The sequence below is a fragment of the Lepisma saccharinum genome, chromosome 6, assembly GCF_977018435.1.
Source record: "Lepisma saccharinum chromosome 6, izLepSacc3.1, whole genome shotgun sequence".
In the NCBI taxonomy this organism is placed as follows: domain Eukaryota; kingdom Metazoa; phylum Arthropoda; class Insecta; order Zygentoma; family Lepismatidae; genus Lepisma; species Lepisma saccharinum.
The window spans coordinates 27,030,529-27,052,289 of record NC_139234.1 but is presented as its reverse complement, the minus strand read 5'-3'; the positions used below and the strand labels follow the sequence as shown (position 1 = coordinate 27,052,289).

At 40.3% G+C, this 21,761-nt stretch overlaps 1 protein-coding gene across 6 annotated transcripts in view; it reads right to left on the bottom strand.

The window, feature by feature from the left end:
• Positions 1–21,761, bottom strand: part of AP-2alpha (adaptor protein complex 2, subunit alpha) — a 162,500-nt gene that overhangs the window by 69,775 nt on the left and 70,964 nt on the right. The window contains exon 1 of one of the 6 annotated variants that reach the window (XM_083123672.1): positions 11,588–12,138. The exons of the other annotated variants lie outside the window; for them this stretch is intronic. Within the exon in view, the coding sequence (XP_082979798.1) occupies positions 11,588–11,637 (50 nt within the window). The 5' untranslated portion in view covers positions 11,638–12,138. Of the gene's footprint in view, positions 1–11,587; positions 12,139–21,761 lie in introns of those variants that run through there. 6 annotated transcript variants of the gene reach the window in all.

Sequence of the window (21,761 nt, the reverse complement as noted above, 5' to 3'; positions counted from 1 at the left end):
TTGTCTTGCAATGCTAAGGGCGTAAAGAGTTTAGCCACATTCAGGATATTGCAAATTCATGTCACGGACACCCACGTGTATACGTGGTAGCAACACTCCACATCAACACTGAGGAAGATAAGTTCGAGGTTTTTTAAGTTTGTCCAGAACTATACATAGAATCCTTCCTTCAACTCGCGCCTGCTCCATACTATAGATCCACCAATCCATCTGAAACCCTGGCGTGGGAGCAGTGGCGCTAGTGTCGCTAGTTAAAGTTATGGGGAAACCTGTAGTTCGCATATTTTCCGAGGTTTCAGAAAACTTGGTTGATCTTTAGATTCGTCAGCACATAATGAATTTATTGGATTTTTTTTTTTAAAAAAATAGTGTCTATTTCACGCTCTGAAACATGGAAGCTTTACGCCTGAACCTTTGAGCAAACACTCTTTACAATTACAAAACCAGAGCTACGCTAACGAATTGCACGCTGCATCCGCATGAACAAAAATCACCAGGGTAATACACAGTGGTGACTCCTACAAACGGCGCTGGTTAGCGTTTCATTGCCACCGGAAAATTGCTCGTTGAAATCTCAACGCAATTTCGCCGCTGAAAATGCACCGCACGAAAAAAATAATTATGTAACACCGAGGGAGGCAGGCCAAGAACCCCCTAGCCAGCTCGTGGCACAAAAGACACACGTTCACTTATTCCCGCATTCTAATTATAAAAGCTTCAAAGTAACGGTGACAACTCACTAGATATTTCCGGACTGCCATGCGTTGTGTAGATGTACTACGTAGTTCTGCTATCGCAAGCACATGTCACCGTGCACTAGTTTTGTATTTCGGTTACTTTAAGTCTCCTTTGTTTGGGCCAATCATGACGAGGTTTTTATTTATTTATCTAATGTCGCTTTTCTCTCTCTCTCTCTCTCTTCTAAGTTAATGACGATGAATGACAATTGGATGAAACTAGCCGAAAAATGATTTATCTCACAGATATTACTTCTTGACTGGAAATTACGAGTTTCTAAAAATTAGAAAACTGTTAATTGCTAATGCAATGCCTCTGATTTAAGCGTGGAGCTAGAACTGTAAGCTTATAAACTAGAGAAGCAACCGTCAAGATATGACTGCTACATAAATAATTAAACTATCCATCCCAAAATAAAATTGTAAACACGTCACTTCCGGAATCGCAGCTCGCAAAACCTGACGATATAATATATGTATGTATGTGTGTGCGTGTGTGTTTCACTGAAATATTTCCGAAATGAAGCAAGCAAGATACTGATGGATTTTACTTCGCTTTTCTGCCACTCTTGGATAATCGCGAAGATGATTGATTGATTGAATGTGTTTGAAGTCCACTTTATGCACAGTAAGGTTAATCGGGACTGGACCTACAGTTTAAAGTGGGATCCGAACCACGATCTGTCCCCACCGAATCGAGAAGAGGATGAGGGATGATACGATGAAATTGATGAAAGAACACTCACAAAGAGCACCTATGTCCAGGCCTGGATTCGAACCCGGGACCTCTGGCGTCGTAGCGCGCTGTGCTAACCACCACGCCACGGAGGCCGGCACAAGATATTGATGTAATCACTATTATTTTCATATTCAGGTTTTGTAAATAGCCTGCCCCCCTTGGTGAAAATATGTGCATTTGCTGCGTGGGAACAACTAGATTTCCCTCTCCAAAAGCAAAAATCTAACTGACCCACTGCTTTACAGATTAGTATGTAATGTAATTACAGATTTACAGTTTCCATTTTCAGGAGAACTACCTCGACGAAAAGCAAACAGAAATCCACTTCGTCAATACAATGAACGCAGAATGATTCATGTTTGCCGGAGTCGTGAGACAAGACAAACTACACAATCGACGTGACGTCACGTGTGTGTTCGTTTGCTTATCGTCTCAAAGGAACGGAAGTCGAAGGCTGAATGACAGGCAGCTAGCTCCTTGTTGCAACAGCTGTCTGTACCTCTGGAAAAGGCAGTGGAAGTGGATGTTCCCCACCAACATAGGCGCCGACTCCATGGGACTTGGGGTGGCTCGAGCCCCCCAATGTTAATGATGTTGGGGCAGAGCGCCTCAAATAATTTTGCTTAAGAGGATCTAATGTATTATTTTGCTTCTCTTGTAAAATTTACTCTGTATTGTGCCACATGAACTTAACTTTAAATACACATTTGAAATGTTCTAGACCATCAACTTTGGGGGGTCTATGACCGGAGACAGCAAAACACATGACTTATATACTAAGTATATAATTATGAGAATTGCTAACATTTTTACTAGAAAGAGTTTCAAAATAACGAGGTGATATGACAATTATACCAATATGTTGTTTAGAGAATTCTGAACAATTTGAGGTCGTAAACACAACTTTCAGGCAATATTGATATGTACGATAGTTAGTTATCCTCGAACTCTCTTCCTCTAGTATAAAGAATAAGGGGGAAATAATTCTAAAGTCTTTTGAGTTTATTTAACACTGGCTTGCAGTAAAGTACGCAAGGAAAGCTTATGAAAAGTCTGTATTGCAAAAGTGGGAACGGCTATGATCAAATGCATTATTGCTAAAGCACGGTTTGCTATGTGTTTTTTTATAATTGCAAAATTAAATTTAAGAAGTAAAATATTGTAGCAAGAACAAAAAAGTAAAACCATTTTCCTGCGATTTGTGTTAGCATTTATGTAAATAATTAAATAAAACTGTTAAATATTGTAAATATTCGTTATTTTTATGGGTACATCAATACTAAGTTTATTTGCACCTGTCACATGTCCTTCCTTTACAAGTCTGTTGCGGACATTAAAACACACCCATGCCCTCGCCGGGACTCGAACCCGGACCTCCGGATCAAAGAGAGTTGAGCAGACCACCCAACACGCTCGGCTACCGAGGCCGGCATGAAACTGTTAGGTTGGCCTCTTAATGTAAATACATAGCCTACTTTTAAATAAAAATGTTAACTGTTATCTAGAAAAACAAATGAGCAGACACAGAAGACATAAAGAGACTTTGAAACATCTTCTAAACGTTGTTCATGTTACATTTCATTTGCATGAGGAATATAATAGCTGCTTAAAAACTGCTATACGAAGACGTAATTTTTATTTTTAAAAAAGGGAGGAAGGGAGGGAGTCATTCATTCATTTATTTCAGTGATCAGAGCCCCCCCCCCAATAATTTTGAGAAGTCGGCGCCCCTGCCCACCAACCTAGTTATCCCGACTTTCCTCGGGCGCCCGTGGAGGCTTTTTCTTTTTTACACTTTCCCGAATAAATTTAGGCAAGGTAACTTTTCGTGTAAAATTGTTCATTATCCCGAGAAGACACTAACTCCACGGTGGAATACAGTTAATGTCTGTTTGGCAGCAGAACTTTCATCGGGAGGGGCTGGTTTTGTAAAGGTGGATAGTAGAGGCCTAGGAATGGGTGTTCGTTGGTGGGGGGGTATGATAAATAATACTCATGCCAAGGCCCATTCCAAATGAGGGAACAGGGTGGGGGGGTTTGAGAAAGAAATTATATCCCCCTCACCTCCCTACGATTCGAACTCTGGACCCCTTGATTACAAAGCATTGTGGGGAGAAGGGAGGGTTGGGAATGGGGATGAGGGGTAGAGATAGGATAGGGAAATTGTCACATCTCTCTCTCTCTCTATCTGTTTTCGGGAGGAAAGCGAGACAGTGTACCAGAGACGAAGGGGGGAGCGAAAGCAGCAGCATTTATAAATATGAATTGATGGCCTCCTCTCTTTTTTTCCGGCTCATCGGATCCCATTGACAAACACATTCGCCCTTACCCCCACCAGTTGATATTCATCCAGGGGTCCGGGGTTCGAATATCTTAATGTGAGCTCCCCTTAAAATGGCCTGTACCTTACCCGGGGATCGAAACGGGACCTGTTCTGAGGCGCAAGAAAGGAGGGAGGGAGGGAGGGAGAACTAAAAGTGATGTTTGTGTGTGCATATGTGAAGACAGAGAAAGAAATACCGAAGCGACACACACTCTCTCTCTTTTGGGGGGGGGGGGGCAGAGGGGACAGTGAGACAAAGAAAAACTCGTGCCAATGCAAATACGATTTACCGTCCATCACCTTCCTAGGGACGGGTGGATCCCAATAACTGAAAATTCGGATATCGGATCCGGAAACTTGGATCCGACGTTCGGATTAACGAACTCGCTGCCAGGGTCACGGCTTACTGACCACTTTCCACATGTTGATGGTCTCTTACGCATCAAAGTCCATGACACTACACGCAATCTCTAGTTTCTAAAATTTATAAAAACATTTCGAGGAAGCAGAAACATTGCCTTCATTTCGAGGAAGCAGAAACATTGCCTTCATTTCGAGGAAGCAGAAACATTGCCTTTATTGGGAATAATTGGCTCAATTATTACCAATTGAGTATACTATTTTATGGTTATTCTGAAACTAAGTTATTAGATGGACCATGAACCTCCCCCCACCCCCTTTCGGCCCAAATCGAAAATTGAGAATTTTACAGTATTAAATCGATCAAGTCTAATTTTCATATTGAGGTTAATTATTTGATCCCCTTAATATCGAGCACATAGATTTTCAGATACTGTAATGCTCTATTTCTTTTCTGGAGGGAGTAACCTGCCTTGGCTCGACCTGTTACTTGTTTCGTTACTTCCCCAGGCAAAATAATTAGCACAACACTTAAAAAAAACTAACAAAAACGGTTCAATCGATTTAAAGACATAGAATAACTACCATATTCTTTACCATGGATATTAGGGAAAACTCACTTCTATTTTCTTGTATGATAACTTGACGTTCAGTTTAAAAATATATAAAAATACTATTTATTTCGTTGATTAAATATGTACAAAGAATCATATGAAATAACCACCACGTAAGAAATGACATGATCCTCTTTAATTGAAACACTGTAATGTGTGTGTGTGTGTGTGTATATATATATATATATATATATATATATATATGAGAGGTTCGTAAGCTGGCATAGACCAGCAGTACTAGTTCAAAAATGTATCTAGCTTGTCACTAGCATACATGACATGTTTCTCTAACTCACTCCCTTTCTTGTTTACAATGAATATTGCCTCGCAAAAAGACAAACTTGATTTGAATTACAACAACTAATTATGCGCTGTTCTTGAAATTATATATATATAAAAAAAAATTCGGTGATTTTATTTCTACCCTGTCACAGTCCCTTTAATCCCAGATTAAATAAAACCCGGACACCTTGACAAGTGTTGAATCTACAAATTTAAACTAATTTTCGCGCAACAAAGTACTTTGTTGTAATTAAACGCGTCCCTTAATTCCCTCGGATACGACGTATCTCTAAGAATAATACAGATGTCTACCGAAACTAAGCGTTGGCTTGTCACCAAAGGAATCAAGAAAAATTGCGGACTTATCTATGCATTTCGATGTAAGAAAATGTTTGATCCGTGACCGCTAGCCATTTGACTAGCCCCGCTACTCTACCGGCACCGAAGAACCTTCCAAAGGTCTCCTCCTCTTGCCCCCCCCCAAAAAAAAACGTTAAGAATGACAAACACCGTTACTCAATCGGTTCCCTTATATAGGCGATTCGAAAAAAAACCAGTAAACTGGGCTTTGTCCACCCCCTTCAGGATTGAAAGGACAAGATTTGGAAACTACCCTCCTTCTGCAAGCTGGCTTTCACCGTCACGTAGGCCAGCCAGAAGTATGGCTGTCACTAAAAAAATAACATTGAACATACATAAAAACTAATAATAAAAAAGGATCATGTACTGATTCTATCATTACAATACGCATATTATTTTCTTTAAAAAATGGCAGACAACAAAGGCGTTAGGAAGCATGGAAGTAATTTTATAATGCTTGACCAACCAGGCATAGTGCGGGTTATTTATGAGACCACTTGCAATTCGAACACGAGAGAGCACTGAACTAGTTAAGTAACTGATACGTCCACTCAATGAGCGAAAATTCTGTACTGTTCGGATACGTTAATTGGGCTAATGCCCCACCCACTCCCGCCAACAGCGTCAACCCTCACTGGTTGCAGAGATCTCACTATCTTCTTTCCCACACTTCCTCCTTCCTACGAAACAAATTTGCATAACTTTCAATCAAACAACGACTATGTTAGATGCTCTTACAACTGACTCCTATACTGTTCAGCTTAGTTGCGTGCATGCGTAGTGTAACATGACTACATGACACGCGCATTACGCACGCACACATTTTGAACTGGAAGGCACATCAGCGGTACTAATTTCTGATCGACCCAGTGTACCATAAAAATTCAGAGTTGTTACTGAACACGCACAAGAATTTTATGGTGAAAACCAGTAAAATCCTAATAGATACAATGTACTTTCATTATAATAAGACTGCTTTATATGGAGTTGCGGTAGTGTGGCATAGGGTGCCAACGAACAATACAAACTATCACAGGGTGTCAAGTAACGTTTGTTTCCAATGCTTAGTTTCAACGCCAAGCTCTCTAGGGGGTGGGGACTTTTATCCTGTACATATGCAGTGATGCATCACATTTTCGCGCAGCCACTGGTTGAACAATGTACAGAGTGAGAAAAAAGTCAGGTTACAAACAAATACCTGCGTACGAACACACACATGACTGATATGTAATTGTTACAGTACATGTTCAATGTGCGGACCATCTGCTTGAATGCATGCTCCCAGTTGCGTAAGACGTCTGCAGAAGACACCTGGGATCCTTTCTTTGAGGTGGTCCAGGATCTTAATGTTCTTAACGTAGAGCTTTACATCCCCACAAGTAAAAATCCAGGGGAGTTAAGTCTGGCGAGTTCGCCAGCTAGCATGTCAGCAACCTGCATCAAACGAAAACTATATGAGCTATGTAACCTGACTTTTCCCTCACTCTGTACATAGTACACTACGCAAACTATATCAAATCTGGAAATATGATGTCGTGGAAAGGCGGAGGGATTTATCCCCCCCCCCAAACTTGAATTGTGCCTGTATCAACTCCTACATGTATTTTCCAACTATACGTTGTTAGGATAGTAGAAGTGGCTCAATGGCAAGCTTCTAGCCCCGGGGCCAATTATTTCCCTTCTTTCTGCCTCTGTTCCAAACATAGTGACCGGGCTGCGAGGTTGCCAGTAGCACAGTATTCTCACCATAAAAATCTGTCCTTAGTTAGACTAAATTGAGTATATACAAACAAGTGAAAATTGTATATTGCACAGGAATATATTCATTCACAGCAGTCACAAGTCCATTTCCAGTTTCTAAAAAGGTTTCAATTCCGTTCAGCAACCAGTTACGAAAAAACTAATATATCGAGCGGAGGTGAGACGGTTACAATTTGCAGATTCTTTTAAGGCGGGAAGCAAGAGAGCATGGCCTTCACTCGACTAAGAATTCGTAACTTTTGTCCAAAGATATTCACACTTAGAGACGTTCCTTTCTCTGTTGGTTACTTAGTCTCTTCATGCCATAATACAGCTTTATTTTTTTACAGTCCAGGAGGGGAAAAATAAATCAGTGCTAACTGAATCTCTGTGCATGTCCTCTACACACTGTGAAAGTTTGCTGGTGTTGGTGGTGACGTGAATACGTAATTGTAAATTAATGTGAAGTAACACTTCAAATCCGCTTCTTAATCTCAAGGTATAATCGTGTAAAGAGGTAGACGAGGGTCAGGTAAAGTCACAGTCCTGTAAAACTACAATGCTTCTGTAAAATTTTATTTACTGAACATTTTCTAGTGCAGAATTACAGAAATCATGCATTTCATCCATTCACGGTGAAATATCTGACATTTCACTATCACTGGAGCCCTCACTATAAAAATCACCTTCAAAGTATTAGCATAAGAATTTCAGAGGGAACGGGGCACACAAAGCGGACAATCGATTTGAAAGCTTTCGTGTGAAACTTAAATATACAGCCAGATCCAGAATATACATGCAATGTGGTCGACTAAGAGGTTTACACGATGAACATAGAAGTGTGGGATCGGTCGATACTAAAATGCCTGGTTATGCATATACGATCATGAATGAATTAATTCATCATGCTGAGAAATACGCCATGTTTACTCTTAGAAGAAACGATACAAAGTCCGAAAGCAACATTGCGAAATAGGCCGAACTCCTCCACTAATCTATTTTGTGAAATCCCGACACGTCATGAGCGCACTGATAACTTTAGTAATTAATTACCATGGATGTAGTGACTAAAGTGACTTATCTATTCAAGTTCATTAGCTTGGCGAAAGTCAGTTGAAGGATACGGGTTATTTCTTGTGGGTTGTAATAAGAAGACGACTTAGTGACATCGGTGTAAATCGAAGGTGACGCACGTCACTCTCTCTTACAAAGTTTCAAGACAAAACAGCTCCTATTATCTTCAGGTCAATCTTATTCTCTTCTACTTTGCCCTGCGGTGGGATTTCCAATTTATAATATTTTGGATTGCTGATACAGTAATATACAAAAGATTTGTTTACAACACGTTGCCGAGGTCAATGCATCATTATTTTACGTCGCTTTTCTTCAATTTTGGTTCATCGTAACGAGGATGGGGGATCGATTAGATGGAGCTGACGAAAGAACACTCGCAAAGAACGCCCACGACGGGACTCGAACCCAAGAGACAAGCATGGAATGATAAAGGATAAATTTTAGCTTATAATTTAAGCAAATATCCTTGCTTGTCCCTTCTCAGTAAGTAGTACAATGTCAATTCAAGAGGAGGAAAATTTGTTCGCGAACACTACGCGACTAGGTAATTGTCAAGCAAATTAGGAAAATTATTATATGAAGACGAGACAGATTTTCACAATGTGTAAACTATACAGAGAAACCTTGAACTATGCTCAACTACGGATGCAAGTGCCAAAGTCATTCATCTAGTGACTTGCAAACATGATTTTTAATGCCATGTCTGTTTTGAGGCCTGACTGATCGAGTGATAGCACAGAGCTCCCCTTTTTTAGCGTCCTTGAGATTGACTCATTCTGTAAGAATAATTGCGAGAATGTTATAATCTCCCTGCAAAAATGCAACTGCAGGAAACCGATGCTTTGATTAACGACCCAAAACTGATTTCATAGTTTCATATGTACTGACAAGCAGAAAAAAAAAAATGAACAAACGTTCTGAAGATTTGAACCCTTGGCAACTTGGGAACTTTAGCAATGAGTTCTGAACGATCGAACTTTGTTCGAGTTTCCATGTTTCACAATTCCATATGGGTGTACCCAGTAACCCCAAGGTGTAGTTAAGCGTGTTCCAACCTTCCTTTCTGGATCAACCTACGTTCAGGTGTGTGGAAGTTTATATCTTCATGATGGTAAGGAAGAAAGGAAGTTCGACCAAGCCTCGAAATAGTAAGATATAAAATAAATAAATAAATACATATAAAAATGAACTTATAACACACTCCCAGGGAGTCAAATGAAAACTTTGTATTTGTTTTTATGTAAAGGGTGGGGCACGGGAACCGGACGAATTTTAAAAAGTCACTACAAAGTTAATTTTTGCTGGAAGAAAAAAATATTTACAGAAACATATAGTGAAGATCATAGCATTTTATGCTATTCATGTGCGGAAATTTACATCGGACAAATTGTGTCCATTTTCGCGGATGCAAACTTGAAGGCGATTATGGAAATTGGTCTCCACCTTCTCCAGCATATGTCTGTCGATTTGGCCGATGGTCTCAACAATAGCCTCCATCACCTGATCTAGTGTGCATGCCCCACTCTCGTAGACGTGCGTCTTCACGTACCCCCATAAAAAAATCACACATGGACAAGACTGGGGATTGAGAGGGCCATGGAACATCACCAAATCTGGAAATGACGCGGTTCGGGAACAGAGCACTAAATCTGGATATGACGAGGGTTCGGGAACAGAGCTCGAAGAGCACTCATTGAGGCTCTGGCTGTATGAGCCGTGGCACAGTCTTGCTGAAACCACACTGCTCGACGAGTACTCCTCCTCCTCCGTAATTCAGGTATCAAAAAGTTGTTTAATATCTGCGTTGAGAGTTGCAGTAACACTTTTGTCCTCAAAGAAATAAGGACCGATGATGTCAACCTTACCTACAGCGCACCACACGGTCATTTTTGGGCTGTGGAGGGGTTTGATGGAGTTGTCGGGGATTTTCCACAGCCCAGTAGCGACATTTCCGTTTATTTACAGAACCATTTACGTGGAAGTGAGCTTAATCACTCATCAACAACAATATGTCTTCATTCTCTTCACACCGTGTAAGCATTCCCTGTGCGAAGTTCACTCGCTGTTGGTAACCCAACAGAAACAAAACTGCTAGTAACTACTATTACAAGAATATTTGAATGTATATCACGAAATGCTACGATCTTCACTATATATTTCTGTAAATATTTTTCTCCCCAGCAAAAATTAACTTTGTAGTGACTTTTTTCAAATTTGTCCGGTTTCCGTCCCCCACCCTGTAGTAGATTTTAGCACAGATCTTCATGTATTTGAAAGTCCGAGTTAGTGCCTGTACATTCCACGAAAAATCTTTGATACACGTTCAGTCACTCATCATGAGACACTTAGAAGGTTTTCCCGCCAACCTGTTGAACTTCCTCCTGCATTCGTAAACTTGCATGTATATATATATATTGAATTTTCATTTGCCGGGAAGTTTGAACCTTCCAGAGGGCAAGAAACCACTTCTCTCCACTTGTGCAAGTGTGTGGTCGAGGCACCATCTTTAAAATGACATCAGTGTTACAGCCTTCTGCTCGTTTTGTAATAATAGTTGATATGTTCATGTAAATTTAAGCTGTATAGTCTATTCTACAATTCTTCTCGGACTTCAAAGGTTTTCATTTGACTGTTGTAAAAATAAGTTCTTCCACTTAACTAACACAAAATGTAGGGGAAGACACACTGAACTATTGTCTCTAGATTTCGTAGACGTCTGTCTCGTTCTCGATATCGTCTCAATATTATCAAAGGTCCTAGTTTCCTTCTTGGAGTATATATATATATATATATATATATATATATATATTAGTTAAGTTCACTTTATGCGCAGCTAAGCTAACCGGGACAGACTACAATTTAAAGTAGGATCCGAACCATTGTTGACATGTGCCTCTACCGTGTATCGAACCCGGAACCCCCTTGTTGGGTCTATTTTTAAACAGTGCCTATGTTATCACGCCTGAAACTGATCAAGTGCAGAAAATTACGCTAGAATCTCGCAATATTAATACAGAAGCATGAAATATTTCGTCCGCCTTTAGTTTTACACCGGTGCCAGTCAATTACGCCCTTGTTTGCTGCATGGGAAGATTTCAACCACGAAATTAGCCGCCTCGGTGGCTGAGCAAATTCTCGATCTTGCCACCGAAGGTTCCACGTTCAAGTCCCGGCCAGGAGACTTGAATCATTCATCTGCATCGTCCCGATTGGTCCAAGGAGACAAAAAATCGGTACAAAATGCAAATACAAGCAATGCAATCTTCAGCTTAGTGCATCCAGTATCACATGGACACACGTTACTACATTACAAGTCACGGGGGAGGAGGCACTCCCACGCACAGACACACGCTCTTACCATGCTATTGTCTTCTCAGCCTTTTCCGCTACGAGATTTGGGAAGCTCATATTCCCACTGTTTCTCCCAGGCGACACGTCCTCTTTAATGCTACATTGACGTGGCAGGCGACATCATGGTTCACAGCTTGCACTTCAATAGACACAGCACACAGACGCACACACTTCGACGCCACCGTTGCACGCACAATCATAGCACAGAACACACAACCACCTCATTGCACTTCCACCGAAAAATACGCACCCCGTTCCTTGAACTCGCGACAACTAAACGTCTGAGCATAAAATGATCTGGACGACTGCCTTCTTGATGACGTCAAGCATTAGTACAGACCGACGGACGATTATGTAATCCATTTTATACCAGGCTTAATGCCCCCGAATTGCTTCTCGCTAACCCGAAGAGCCTCTTGAAGAATGCACCGCCTCTTCTACGGCTCTTCAAGAAACACACTCCGCTCGGTGCTAGCTCGGACACGTTCTAGCAAGAGCTTTTTTTATGCACGCTCAGCTTCCTTCAACGAGGCAAAATAACTGACATCGCCGAGTTCACGGAAACAGTGCTGCGAGACGAAACGGAAGCCAATTCTCCCACCCATAAAAAGGCTCCTGCATTCCGTAACATAAAAGCGAGAGTTTAATCCCCCGCGCAAAATAATGCAACGTTCCTGCGCCATGTTATGAATTGTTCTACGGCTCCGGGGGAAGGGGGGAGAAACAGTTAATGTCTTCCACGGGAAACAATGGTGAAAAACACATCACGGCGAATAAAATGCCATTGCTATTACACGACTGCGTGAACAAAAGTCGAGCTGTGAACGTCTGATCACCACAAAAATATCCATTTCCGAATAACCACTGCATGGGTCATTGACTTCCGCAAGAGAAAAAAGGTGCAAAAATGCACTTTCAGGAATCGTAAAACTATTTTTCTCGCACCAAATAGAAATGCAAGTCACAAAATTGCGCAGCACCTCAATACGCGCTCCACTTGTAGAAGTCACGGGCACTTCTGGGTTGGAACTAACCCATTGATTTTCAATGGTATTCTTACAACCCAGAAGTGTCCGTGACTACATAATGGTATGTTTTGCAAAGGCAATGGCAAGGCTAACGGGAGGTAAGGTGGACAACGCTCCCCCCCCCCCAGAAAAGTTTCCATCTGCCCCATTTTTTTAGAATTGATATTTTCATTAAATGTGTAATTGTAATAATTACCACATGCAACTTAAGAATGTTTGTGTACCCCTTCAGCCTGTGCCTGCACCTTCCTCTTGTCACTTGTGTTCACTTAAGGAAATTAATGTTTGCTAACTGCAACCTGAATTCCGGATTTGCAACTGTGTTTAACGTATTCCATAACTGAGAAAATAATCGTTAACATAATTTACATAAAACTGGCATTAAATAAACTGCTGTAACGGCAATTACCTTGCATTTAGTGTAAATACCAAAGACACATTGAACAATTTACAACGCAATAAAAACAAGGCAGATTAGCCGGCCTAAAAAGTAAATCCTGTCTACTCTAAGTGTCAACCTCAGTCATTACAAAACTCTGAATAATATATATATATATATGCATGTGTGTGTGTGTGGAGTGTACTTTTCAAACGGAGTGAATACGGGTGGGGCTGCACACGTTCTCAATATCAACCACGGTGGATCTGTAATGCTGGGGATGGGAGACTTGTTGGTGTGGCCCCGTGCTGCTTCTGCGGGGATATCGACGGGAAAAACCCTCCTTAAGATCACTTGCCTTGAGAATCAAACTTGAGTCTCGAGGGCGCAGCAGTCAGACGCCCTACCGACTGAGCTCACCGTGACTCACGCCACTTCTTAGAAGCAAAGAAATTCTATTAAATCAATAAGTCCGATCCCCCCCTGCAAAGGCAAAAAAAAAAAAAAAAAAAAAAACCTTGCTCAATTACACACGCGTGTACGGTATTAGGAATATAGAATATGTCCACTTTGAATGCTGTCTTCCCACTTTTTCTTGCAGCATTGTCACTGAATCATGAGCTGTCAGTTGCCGGCTCTTATTTGAAGATCACCCGAAATTAATTTCCAGTTAAATAATCACCTTGTGCCATCCAATATTACTGCATCCTCTTAACTGCAATTTACATCGCGTTCACAATACTGCATTTTGTAATCAAGCTGCTCGTCATTAGTGTTAATGAAGCAACTTGACAGTGGGGCTTCCATACAGTTATTTCAAGAACATTAAATTTAGGTAATGAACATCCTTCACTAATGGTGAGGGAGTTTACATGGTTGAAACAAAAGTACTTCGGAAAAAACCAACACTGCAAGGCATATTTCGTTTGGCAAATTAGCATATGATACCCTATATAAGCAGCGGTTAGCGAGGGACGCTGAAAATCGCGATAACCTCCACTTCCGGCAAGGAAAGGACAACTGTCATCGCGGCCGTTCGTCTGTCCTCATCGTTGCGGTTCATTCAATGGTGTAAATATGCAACGTACAAATGGCACGCTTTTTTAATGCAATGCAAGTGCATTGATATCGTCAGTTAATTAGTCCATTAACGAACATCCAGAATTGATACAACGAAAAAAATATTTACAAATTTCATAGAATTTGTATATTACCGTCGCTTTCATACGTATTTTGGTTAAGTGTAACGAGGAGGACGATTAGATTAAATAATCTGCAATTAAACAGCCAGGTCCCACTTTAAACTGTACGTCCAGTCCCGATTAGCCTATCTGAGCATAAAGTAGACTTCCGCGAACAAGTCGTGCAAGAACGTGACCGAGACAGACAAGAGAGATAACACATTTCCCGTATTGCCTCTCATCTGCCCGGTATCATCTATCCAACAAGGTTAGAGGGAGCGGAAGTGACGATAATAAGCGACGGAAGTTAACTAAGCGAACAACATATATTGTAATATGAGGAATTCATTCCCAGTTCAAGACTTAATATAAGAAAAAAAATATCGGGTATTTGGATCGTACTGCTTTCGAAACGAGCGTACCCATCAAAGCGCGCAACTTCTCAAATTTGCATTCTTCTACCACTGGTGTCGGTAAGATCACTTAGGATAGGTTAAGAAGAAGCAAATAATCCTGGACTTAAGATTGTACAGAAGCCTCCCCGATGGCGCAGTGGTAGCGTCGTCGCCTTGTAATCAAGGTGTCCCGGGTTCGATACCCGGTGGAGGCAGATGGTGATTCGGATCCCACTTTAAACTGTAGGTCCAGTCCCGATTAGACTTACTGTGCATAAAGTGGCCTTAAAACACCAAATAAAAAAAATTGTACAGAAACATGTCACTGTCAGATGGATAGATCGTTTGTAAAATATATATATGAAAACTTCACAAGTGACGAGTAGTAAGAGTTGGTGAAAAATGGAGACTATTTTAAAGGGGAAAATTTTACTCTAAACATGACAAAGAAGGGAAAATTATTGCCGAAAAAAGGAAATTAAAAAGGAATAGTTTATTTTTGCACTCCAGTACAACATATTATTTTAAATGAAAGCAATATACCATTCATATATAAAAAGGGACATATTATATTTTGTATGAAGTAAAAAATGCAAGAATTTTAATGTATCCCTTTTTATATATGAATGATATATTGTGCTTTCATTTAAAATAATATGTTTGTGGAGTGCAAAAATAAATTATAGTCGTCCTATATCATTTCCTTTTTTTTTAAGGTAAAGTACATCGAATAACCATCTGTTTTTTGCTGTCGCAAGCTTTCCTCTAAGATGCACCAAATAGACAATTGTTGAATGTTTTGTTTATGAAAAATGCAGTCGTACAAAATATTTGATATATTTTCAATAAAGGAATCAAGGAAGATCTTCTCTTAAAGGAAAAAAGAGGGAATGTAGACTGAAAAACTAGTCAATAAAGCGACTAGAAAGGAAAATTTATTTAAAAAAGGAAAGTCAAAACCATATAATCTTGTTGATAGAAGATAATTATCAAATTGTTGTTGTTTATTCCATGATCCTGTTGAAAAATAAAAGGGATTACCTTTAAAATCCCGTCCAGTGATAAAATTAGGAGAAGTATAATATGCAAACTGCACCCTACCTCGCTTCTTATTTTAAATTGCAGGTGCGAGCGGTTCCGGGTTCTATTCCCGATGGGAGTCCCAAATCTCGGTGTTGACCCAGCATCGCGAAGGCAACTGGGGAGCTACTTGAAAAGAAGTAGCAGCCTCCGGTCTCGAAAGCCAGAAACCCGCAACGATGGGAGCCGACACAGCAGCGTCACGCAATTAAAAAGCCACATGGCAGACCCTGCGCTTAGAGGGCTGTTGTACAGTCAGGGACACTAAAATCTGTAGATTTATAAATATCTACGTATTTTACAAGTCAATACGTATTCAAATTTAAATATACAAAAGTCAAAGTCTGCAAACTAACGAATTCTGCACCGAGTTCACCTCATACACTAATAGGGAACCGACCTAGAGTTTCCAGTGTAATCCGAACATAACACGCACACCATTTCGGTAAAGTTAGAAAAAATTCGATACGAAACACTGAAGTGTGTCCTACCAGAAATCAAACCTTAATACAAGGCGACAATGTTAGCCACACTACGAAACCTGGAAATTCCCCCATGGGGAAGCAAGTTTCATGCACAAATATGTCAAACACCAGGAAATCGATTCCCACCTTCTTGCGCTTGAAGAAATTCTTTGGGACGCCGAAGGAAAGAAGAAAGAAAGAAAAAAAAGGAAGAAATCTTTCTTTCTTTCCTTCTCCATTTCTCTCTCTCTCTCTCTTTCTAAAGAAGGAAGGAAGGAAGGAAGGAAAGAAAGGAAAGCTCTCTCTCTCTCTCTCTCTCGTGAGAGAAGGAAAGAAAGAAAACGCCTTTCTTCTTCCCTCTCTTTTCGAGAGAGAGAGAGAAGAAAGAGAGGGAAAGAGAAGGAAGAGAGAAAGGAAAGAAACTTCTTTCTTTCCTTCCTTCTTTCTCTTTCGAACCCCCCCCCCCTCCTCTCTTTCTCTCTCGAAGGAAAGAAAGAAGGAATATCTCTCTTTCTCTTCCATCTTTCCTTCATTCTAACTATTTTCTCTTTCTCTCTTTCAGAGAAATAAAGAACCGAGACAGCAGACTAAGAGAGAGAGAGAGAGAGGGGGTAGGGGCATTTCTGTCTCTTTTCCTTGCTTCTCTCTTTCTCTCCCTCCCCCTCTCTCCCTGAAAGAAGGAAAGAAAAAGAAAGGAAAGATGGAAAGAGAGAGAAAAGAGAGGACAATTCTTTCTTTCCTTCGAAAGAAAGAGGAGAGAGAGAGAGAGAGAGAGAGAGAGAGAGAGAGCGTGCATCATCATCTTAGCGTAACATTAAACTTTTTCTGATCTGAGTTTTAACGGAAAAACAGCCAAATTTGACCCAATCGTGAAAATTACGCTGATTTCGAATTGTTTAATGATCAGTTTAAAATAATTCTTAGAAAACAAACATTTTATATCCCAAGATGACATTAGTATGCAACAATGAGATGGTTGTCATTTAAACTATGCATGAATTCCTGTTAAATACTCAATATTCGCTTTTGTATGCAACATAGCTAATAAATGATGCAATGATCTGAATACATTTTAATTTTCATAAGCAAAATTACAACAATATACAGGGTGTCCACAAAGTCCTGCTAAAGTTACAATGAAACTTAACTTCTAAACTATATGAGATAAATACATGCAGTTTTTTGCAACGTGTTCTACAGCTCTCAAAGTTTTATGTACAATTACAACACTTCAACCTGTTCGAGAACTTCTGCAATCCGTGTACGAAGTGTGACAAGATCTGGAACAGGGGTTTCGTAGACATGATCCTTGACGTACCCCCAAAGGAAAAAAATCCAAGGGAGTGATATCAGGGAAGCGCAGTGGCCAGGAGATTGGTCCATTGCGGCCAATCCATCTCCCAGGGAAATGGATATCCAAAAGGTCCCTCACATCTAGAGACCAATGAGGAGAAGAAACACGGATTGCAGAAGTTCTCGAACAGGTTGAAGTGTTGTAATTGTAAATAAAACTTTGAGAGCTGTAGAACACGTTGCAAAAAACTGCATGTATTTATCTCATATAGTTTAGAAGTTAAGTTTCATTGTAACAGTAGAAGGACTTTGTGGACACCCTGTATAACAATGTGATGCAATAATCAGATGACTGTCTTTTAGCCCATCTAGCATTCCCGATTTTAGAAGTTCAATATTCATTTCTGTATGGAATAGAGTTTAGAAATGGTACAATGATTTGAAAGTAAACCGTGGAAGAAATAAGGAATTACTGTGACGTAAAATGCAGTACAGTGCAATGTAGAATCACCCTTATTCTTCCCCATGTGTTTTTTTTGCAGACGAACTGTCATATTATTTGCACACGTACTTAGTTTTCGTATTCTTACTCATGTTACAGGTATGACAGCGTCGTCTCTTCGTTGATACTGCCTCATACCTCTCCGAGTGCTGCATGGTGTTTTCGTCTGTAGTGAATCTGCACATTACTGTTGCTGTTTCGATATCGCTTGGTATTCTAGGATTTTTGTATCATTGTGCTGTAATGGTGTCATCAGTTCACGAGCAATACTCAATAAAAAATTATTTTTTGTCTTTCTCTGGCAGTTATCCTTCCAGATGATGTGTTGTCCAATTCATTTGTAGCAAATATAAGAATTATCAGCAACACCGTACACACAGTCAGCATCATAAGCATATTATTTCTCTGTAATATCTTCTCATCTCTAACAGCATTATCATCCTTACACAATTAGTTTATTCAGAATACGTTCAAAATGTATAAGAGTATTTTTATAGGTTGCTGTTGCTGTAACAACGTAACTCACAAACATACCAAAAATATAGTAACACGAAATGCGCCTGGGGTCAAATTTGATCCCACTCACGGAAATCCCTAAAATGTACAAAAACTGTAATCGGCAAAAACACAAAAACTATTATGCTGACTTAATGGATAGTTGTGAGAAAGTTACGAAATTTGGTGTTAGGGTGAGGTAAAAATTTTTAAAAAATTACCAACGAAATGCTATAATCTGGTTTTCCGCATCCGCTGTTTTAAAGGCGGAATCACGGAGCTGGATTTCCAGTAGGAATGTCCTAGTTGGTGCTGGACTGGCTATCTGGCTGGAAATTTTGGCTACGAGACTGGTTTTGACGACTAGAGGGTGTTCTAATTGCAACTGGCTTTCCCTGCTAGATTCTGTGTAACAGCCCATCAAAGAGAAAGTTTGGTCATGTGAAGACAATCTGCGAGTTTGGCATGGGAGAGTTCCTTTTTTTCTGCGTTTTTTAATGTTTGTTGTTTTTGTTCGCTACTCGATGAAAGAAAAGGTAGCACAGACGATGTGCATTCATGTTCATTAATATTTAGGGATTTATCAAAAGCGATGAGATTAGCCGATAATAAAGTCATTATTACCGGTATATTAAATGTTGAACATAGTTTGTTGAAAATATTTTTTTATGAATGAATCTTGCGAATCTTATGAAAGAATACATGCCAGATTAAAAATCTTGTTGAGTGGACCTTGCACCATACTTTTTTTTTTTTTACTTTTAGCAGTTGTAAAGAAAATAGCAGCAACTATGGACTAGAAATTGCCTCGAAAGAAAATATGGTAATCAAATCGTTCATCTTTTTAGCTTATCTGCTCTGCACAATGCCTTTTAGGATCAAAAGCATACCGACAAGTACGGTTATTTAATCTGTGGTAACAAGATCGTATGAGGCGAAAACTAGCAGATGAAACAGTACCACACAACTATTATCCATACCAGCTAACTGTAGACCAGACGAACGAGAAAAAGTCTCTGCGCAAGTAGTGATGCGAGACGGCTCCACCAATGATCAGAGAGAGAAACAGGATTGTGTAATGGGCGACGGGAGATTTCCCGAATTCCTCCCCATTTCCTCCAGCGTTGGAAACTTTTGAAAAGGATAATACCGAACGCACATGGCAAACGGACCGTATTTTTGTCTCCAGGTCCGTACGATTTGTTTAAGAATTTTTTAGGGAAATATTAGGGATAAAACTGCAAGAGCAAATTTTCACAAGCCGTGCATTTAGCGTACGGACTAAGGTCTGGACCGTACATCCGTACATGTACGGTCAGGATCGTACTGTTGGCAACGCTGCACTTTCACCACTCAATTTTCCTCTTCCTCCTCTGCCGATATGCGCGGCCCTGCTCTACAGTTAGCTGGGACAGGATATAGTGCAAGTCAAATGGGAAAAAACCCAGCCTCGTGTAATTCAGGCATAACTTTTTGTTAATACCAATCAGTTACCTATTGCAATTTTTTTCTAATAAGACAGCCTCGAACGAGACAAGACTAACTAAAGTGTGTGTCGTCAAATCAGTTTTCTTTTTTTCAAAACGTGGTCTTGGTGCCATTATTACGCCAAAGTTAAGTATTTTCGAGAATTTCTCGTAAGGTGTAAAAATATGAGAAATGCGTCTTGTTGAACTGTTCTGACACACTTGAACGCACGAATTTTATAAACCATACCCGACAAAGGCAGCAAGCGTTTAGTTGTAGCCTGACATTAGAGCCGCCTGATGACCACGCTTGTTAACAGCGTTCCTCACATTTTACGAGGTCCGCTATGTGTGGTAAAATCCTAATTCGGTTACTTTCAAACAGGACTAAGAGGTCATTACAGACAGAATTCGCCATGACGAAGAGGAAAATTTTATTAGCTGTGAAGCGTTTTCGCTTTCCTTTGCTGAGACTTGGAATAACAAACAAAAAAGGGTAAATTGTTTATAAAATACTATTTAGTGTAGTTTCCAGTTATCCAGTTTGGTCAGCTTGATCACTGCTTAGTTCTTAAAATGTTTCTTGTAAGTCCACTTTATGCACCGATAGGCTTGGACCAACAGTTTAATGTGGAATCCGAACCACTGTGTCTCTCCACCGGGTATTGTGTCTCTCCACCCGGGACCCCTTGATTACCACTACGCCAGCAGGGAGGCCATGATCACTGTTTAGTAAATTTCCTTCGTGTTGGCGATAGCAAAATCTGGTCAGCCTCCGACCCACTCGTTTCGAAATTCGATTGATTGAGTTTGTGTTTCAAGTCCACTTTATGCACAGTATGGCTAATCGGGACTGGACCTACAGTTTACAGTGGAATCCGAACCACTATGTGCCCAGTCTCGAAATTCCCCCTCTTCAGAACCACCCCTACGTTTGATATTAATTCTGTAACTCTCAATCTAATGCAAGATATCGTCTCAAAATACATATACTTTATGAAGCCTTAAAAAGATCGCTTCGCAGGCTTGCAGCAGACGACTTGCTCCCTCGGCCTGTTTGTTCGGCTGAGGAGCATACGACACTGGAGTATCGGCAACAGTGTACGAGCGACGTCTGCTGTTAGCCCGCGAAGCGCTCTTTCTAAGGCCTCCTGCAGTATAGTACATTATACACTAGGTAATACAGGCAATCAACTTTTCTCAACATAATATTTTTCTCTTCTGAAGCCACGTTTCGACGGTACGTATTAGATAATATCAGATGTATCAGCTTTGTAAACAAATCGTATAATAAAGTAATTTTGGTTCAGAAAAAACTTTTAAGCATCGAACAAGACAGAGCGTTTTTTTGGTGCACTTTACGCACAGCTAAGGTAATCGGGACTGGACCTACAGTGGTATCCGAGTATCGAACCCCTTGATTACAAGGATACTACGTTACCACTACGCCATCGGGGAGGTCCTAAAGTCTCGAACGAGATCCCCTCACAAAGTATCTACTCTGCATCGTCCTAGGGAATGGGATCACAGGAAACAAGCATTATTATTCTTTAACGTATACTGTAGGTCTGAGAAGGTGCTCACTGCTCATGCTTCATGTAATCCCACTGGTCATAAACCTTTCTAAGCCTCGCACGCTATCATATAAGCGTTGCATAATTCATGATAGGTCGAAATCAACAGTCACAAAGTTAGAGACTCTTTAAATAGATAAAACACGACTTGGAAATTAAAGTAGTACGAAAATATAAAATTAAATCGCCTCTTCAAACAACTGAAAAAGTTGTACAATAGAAAGTTGTTTACCTGTGCTTCTGCATCGACTATTTGAGGTGATTTCTTCTATGGTTCAAAGCGTCATTATTATAGATGAGGAAATTGAATATCATAAACCGAAA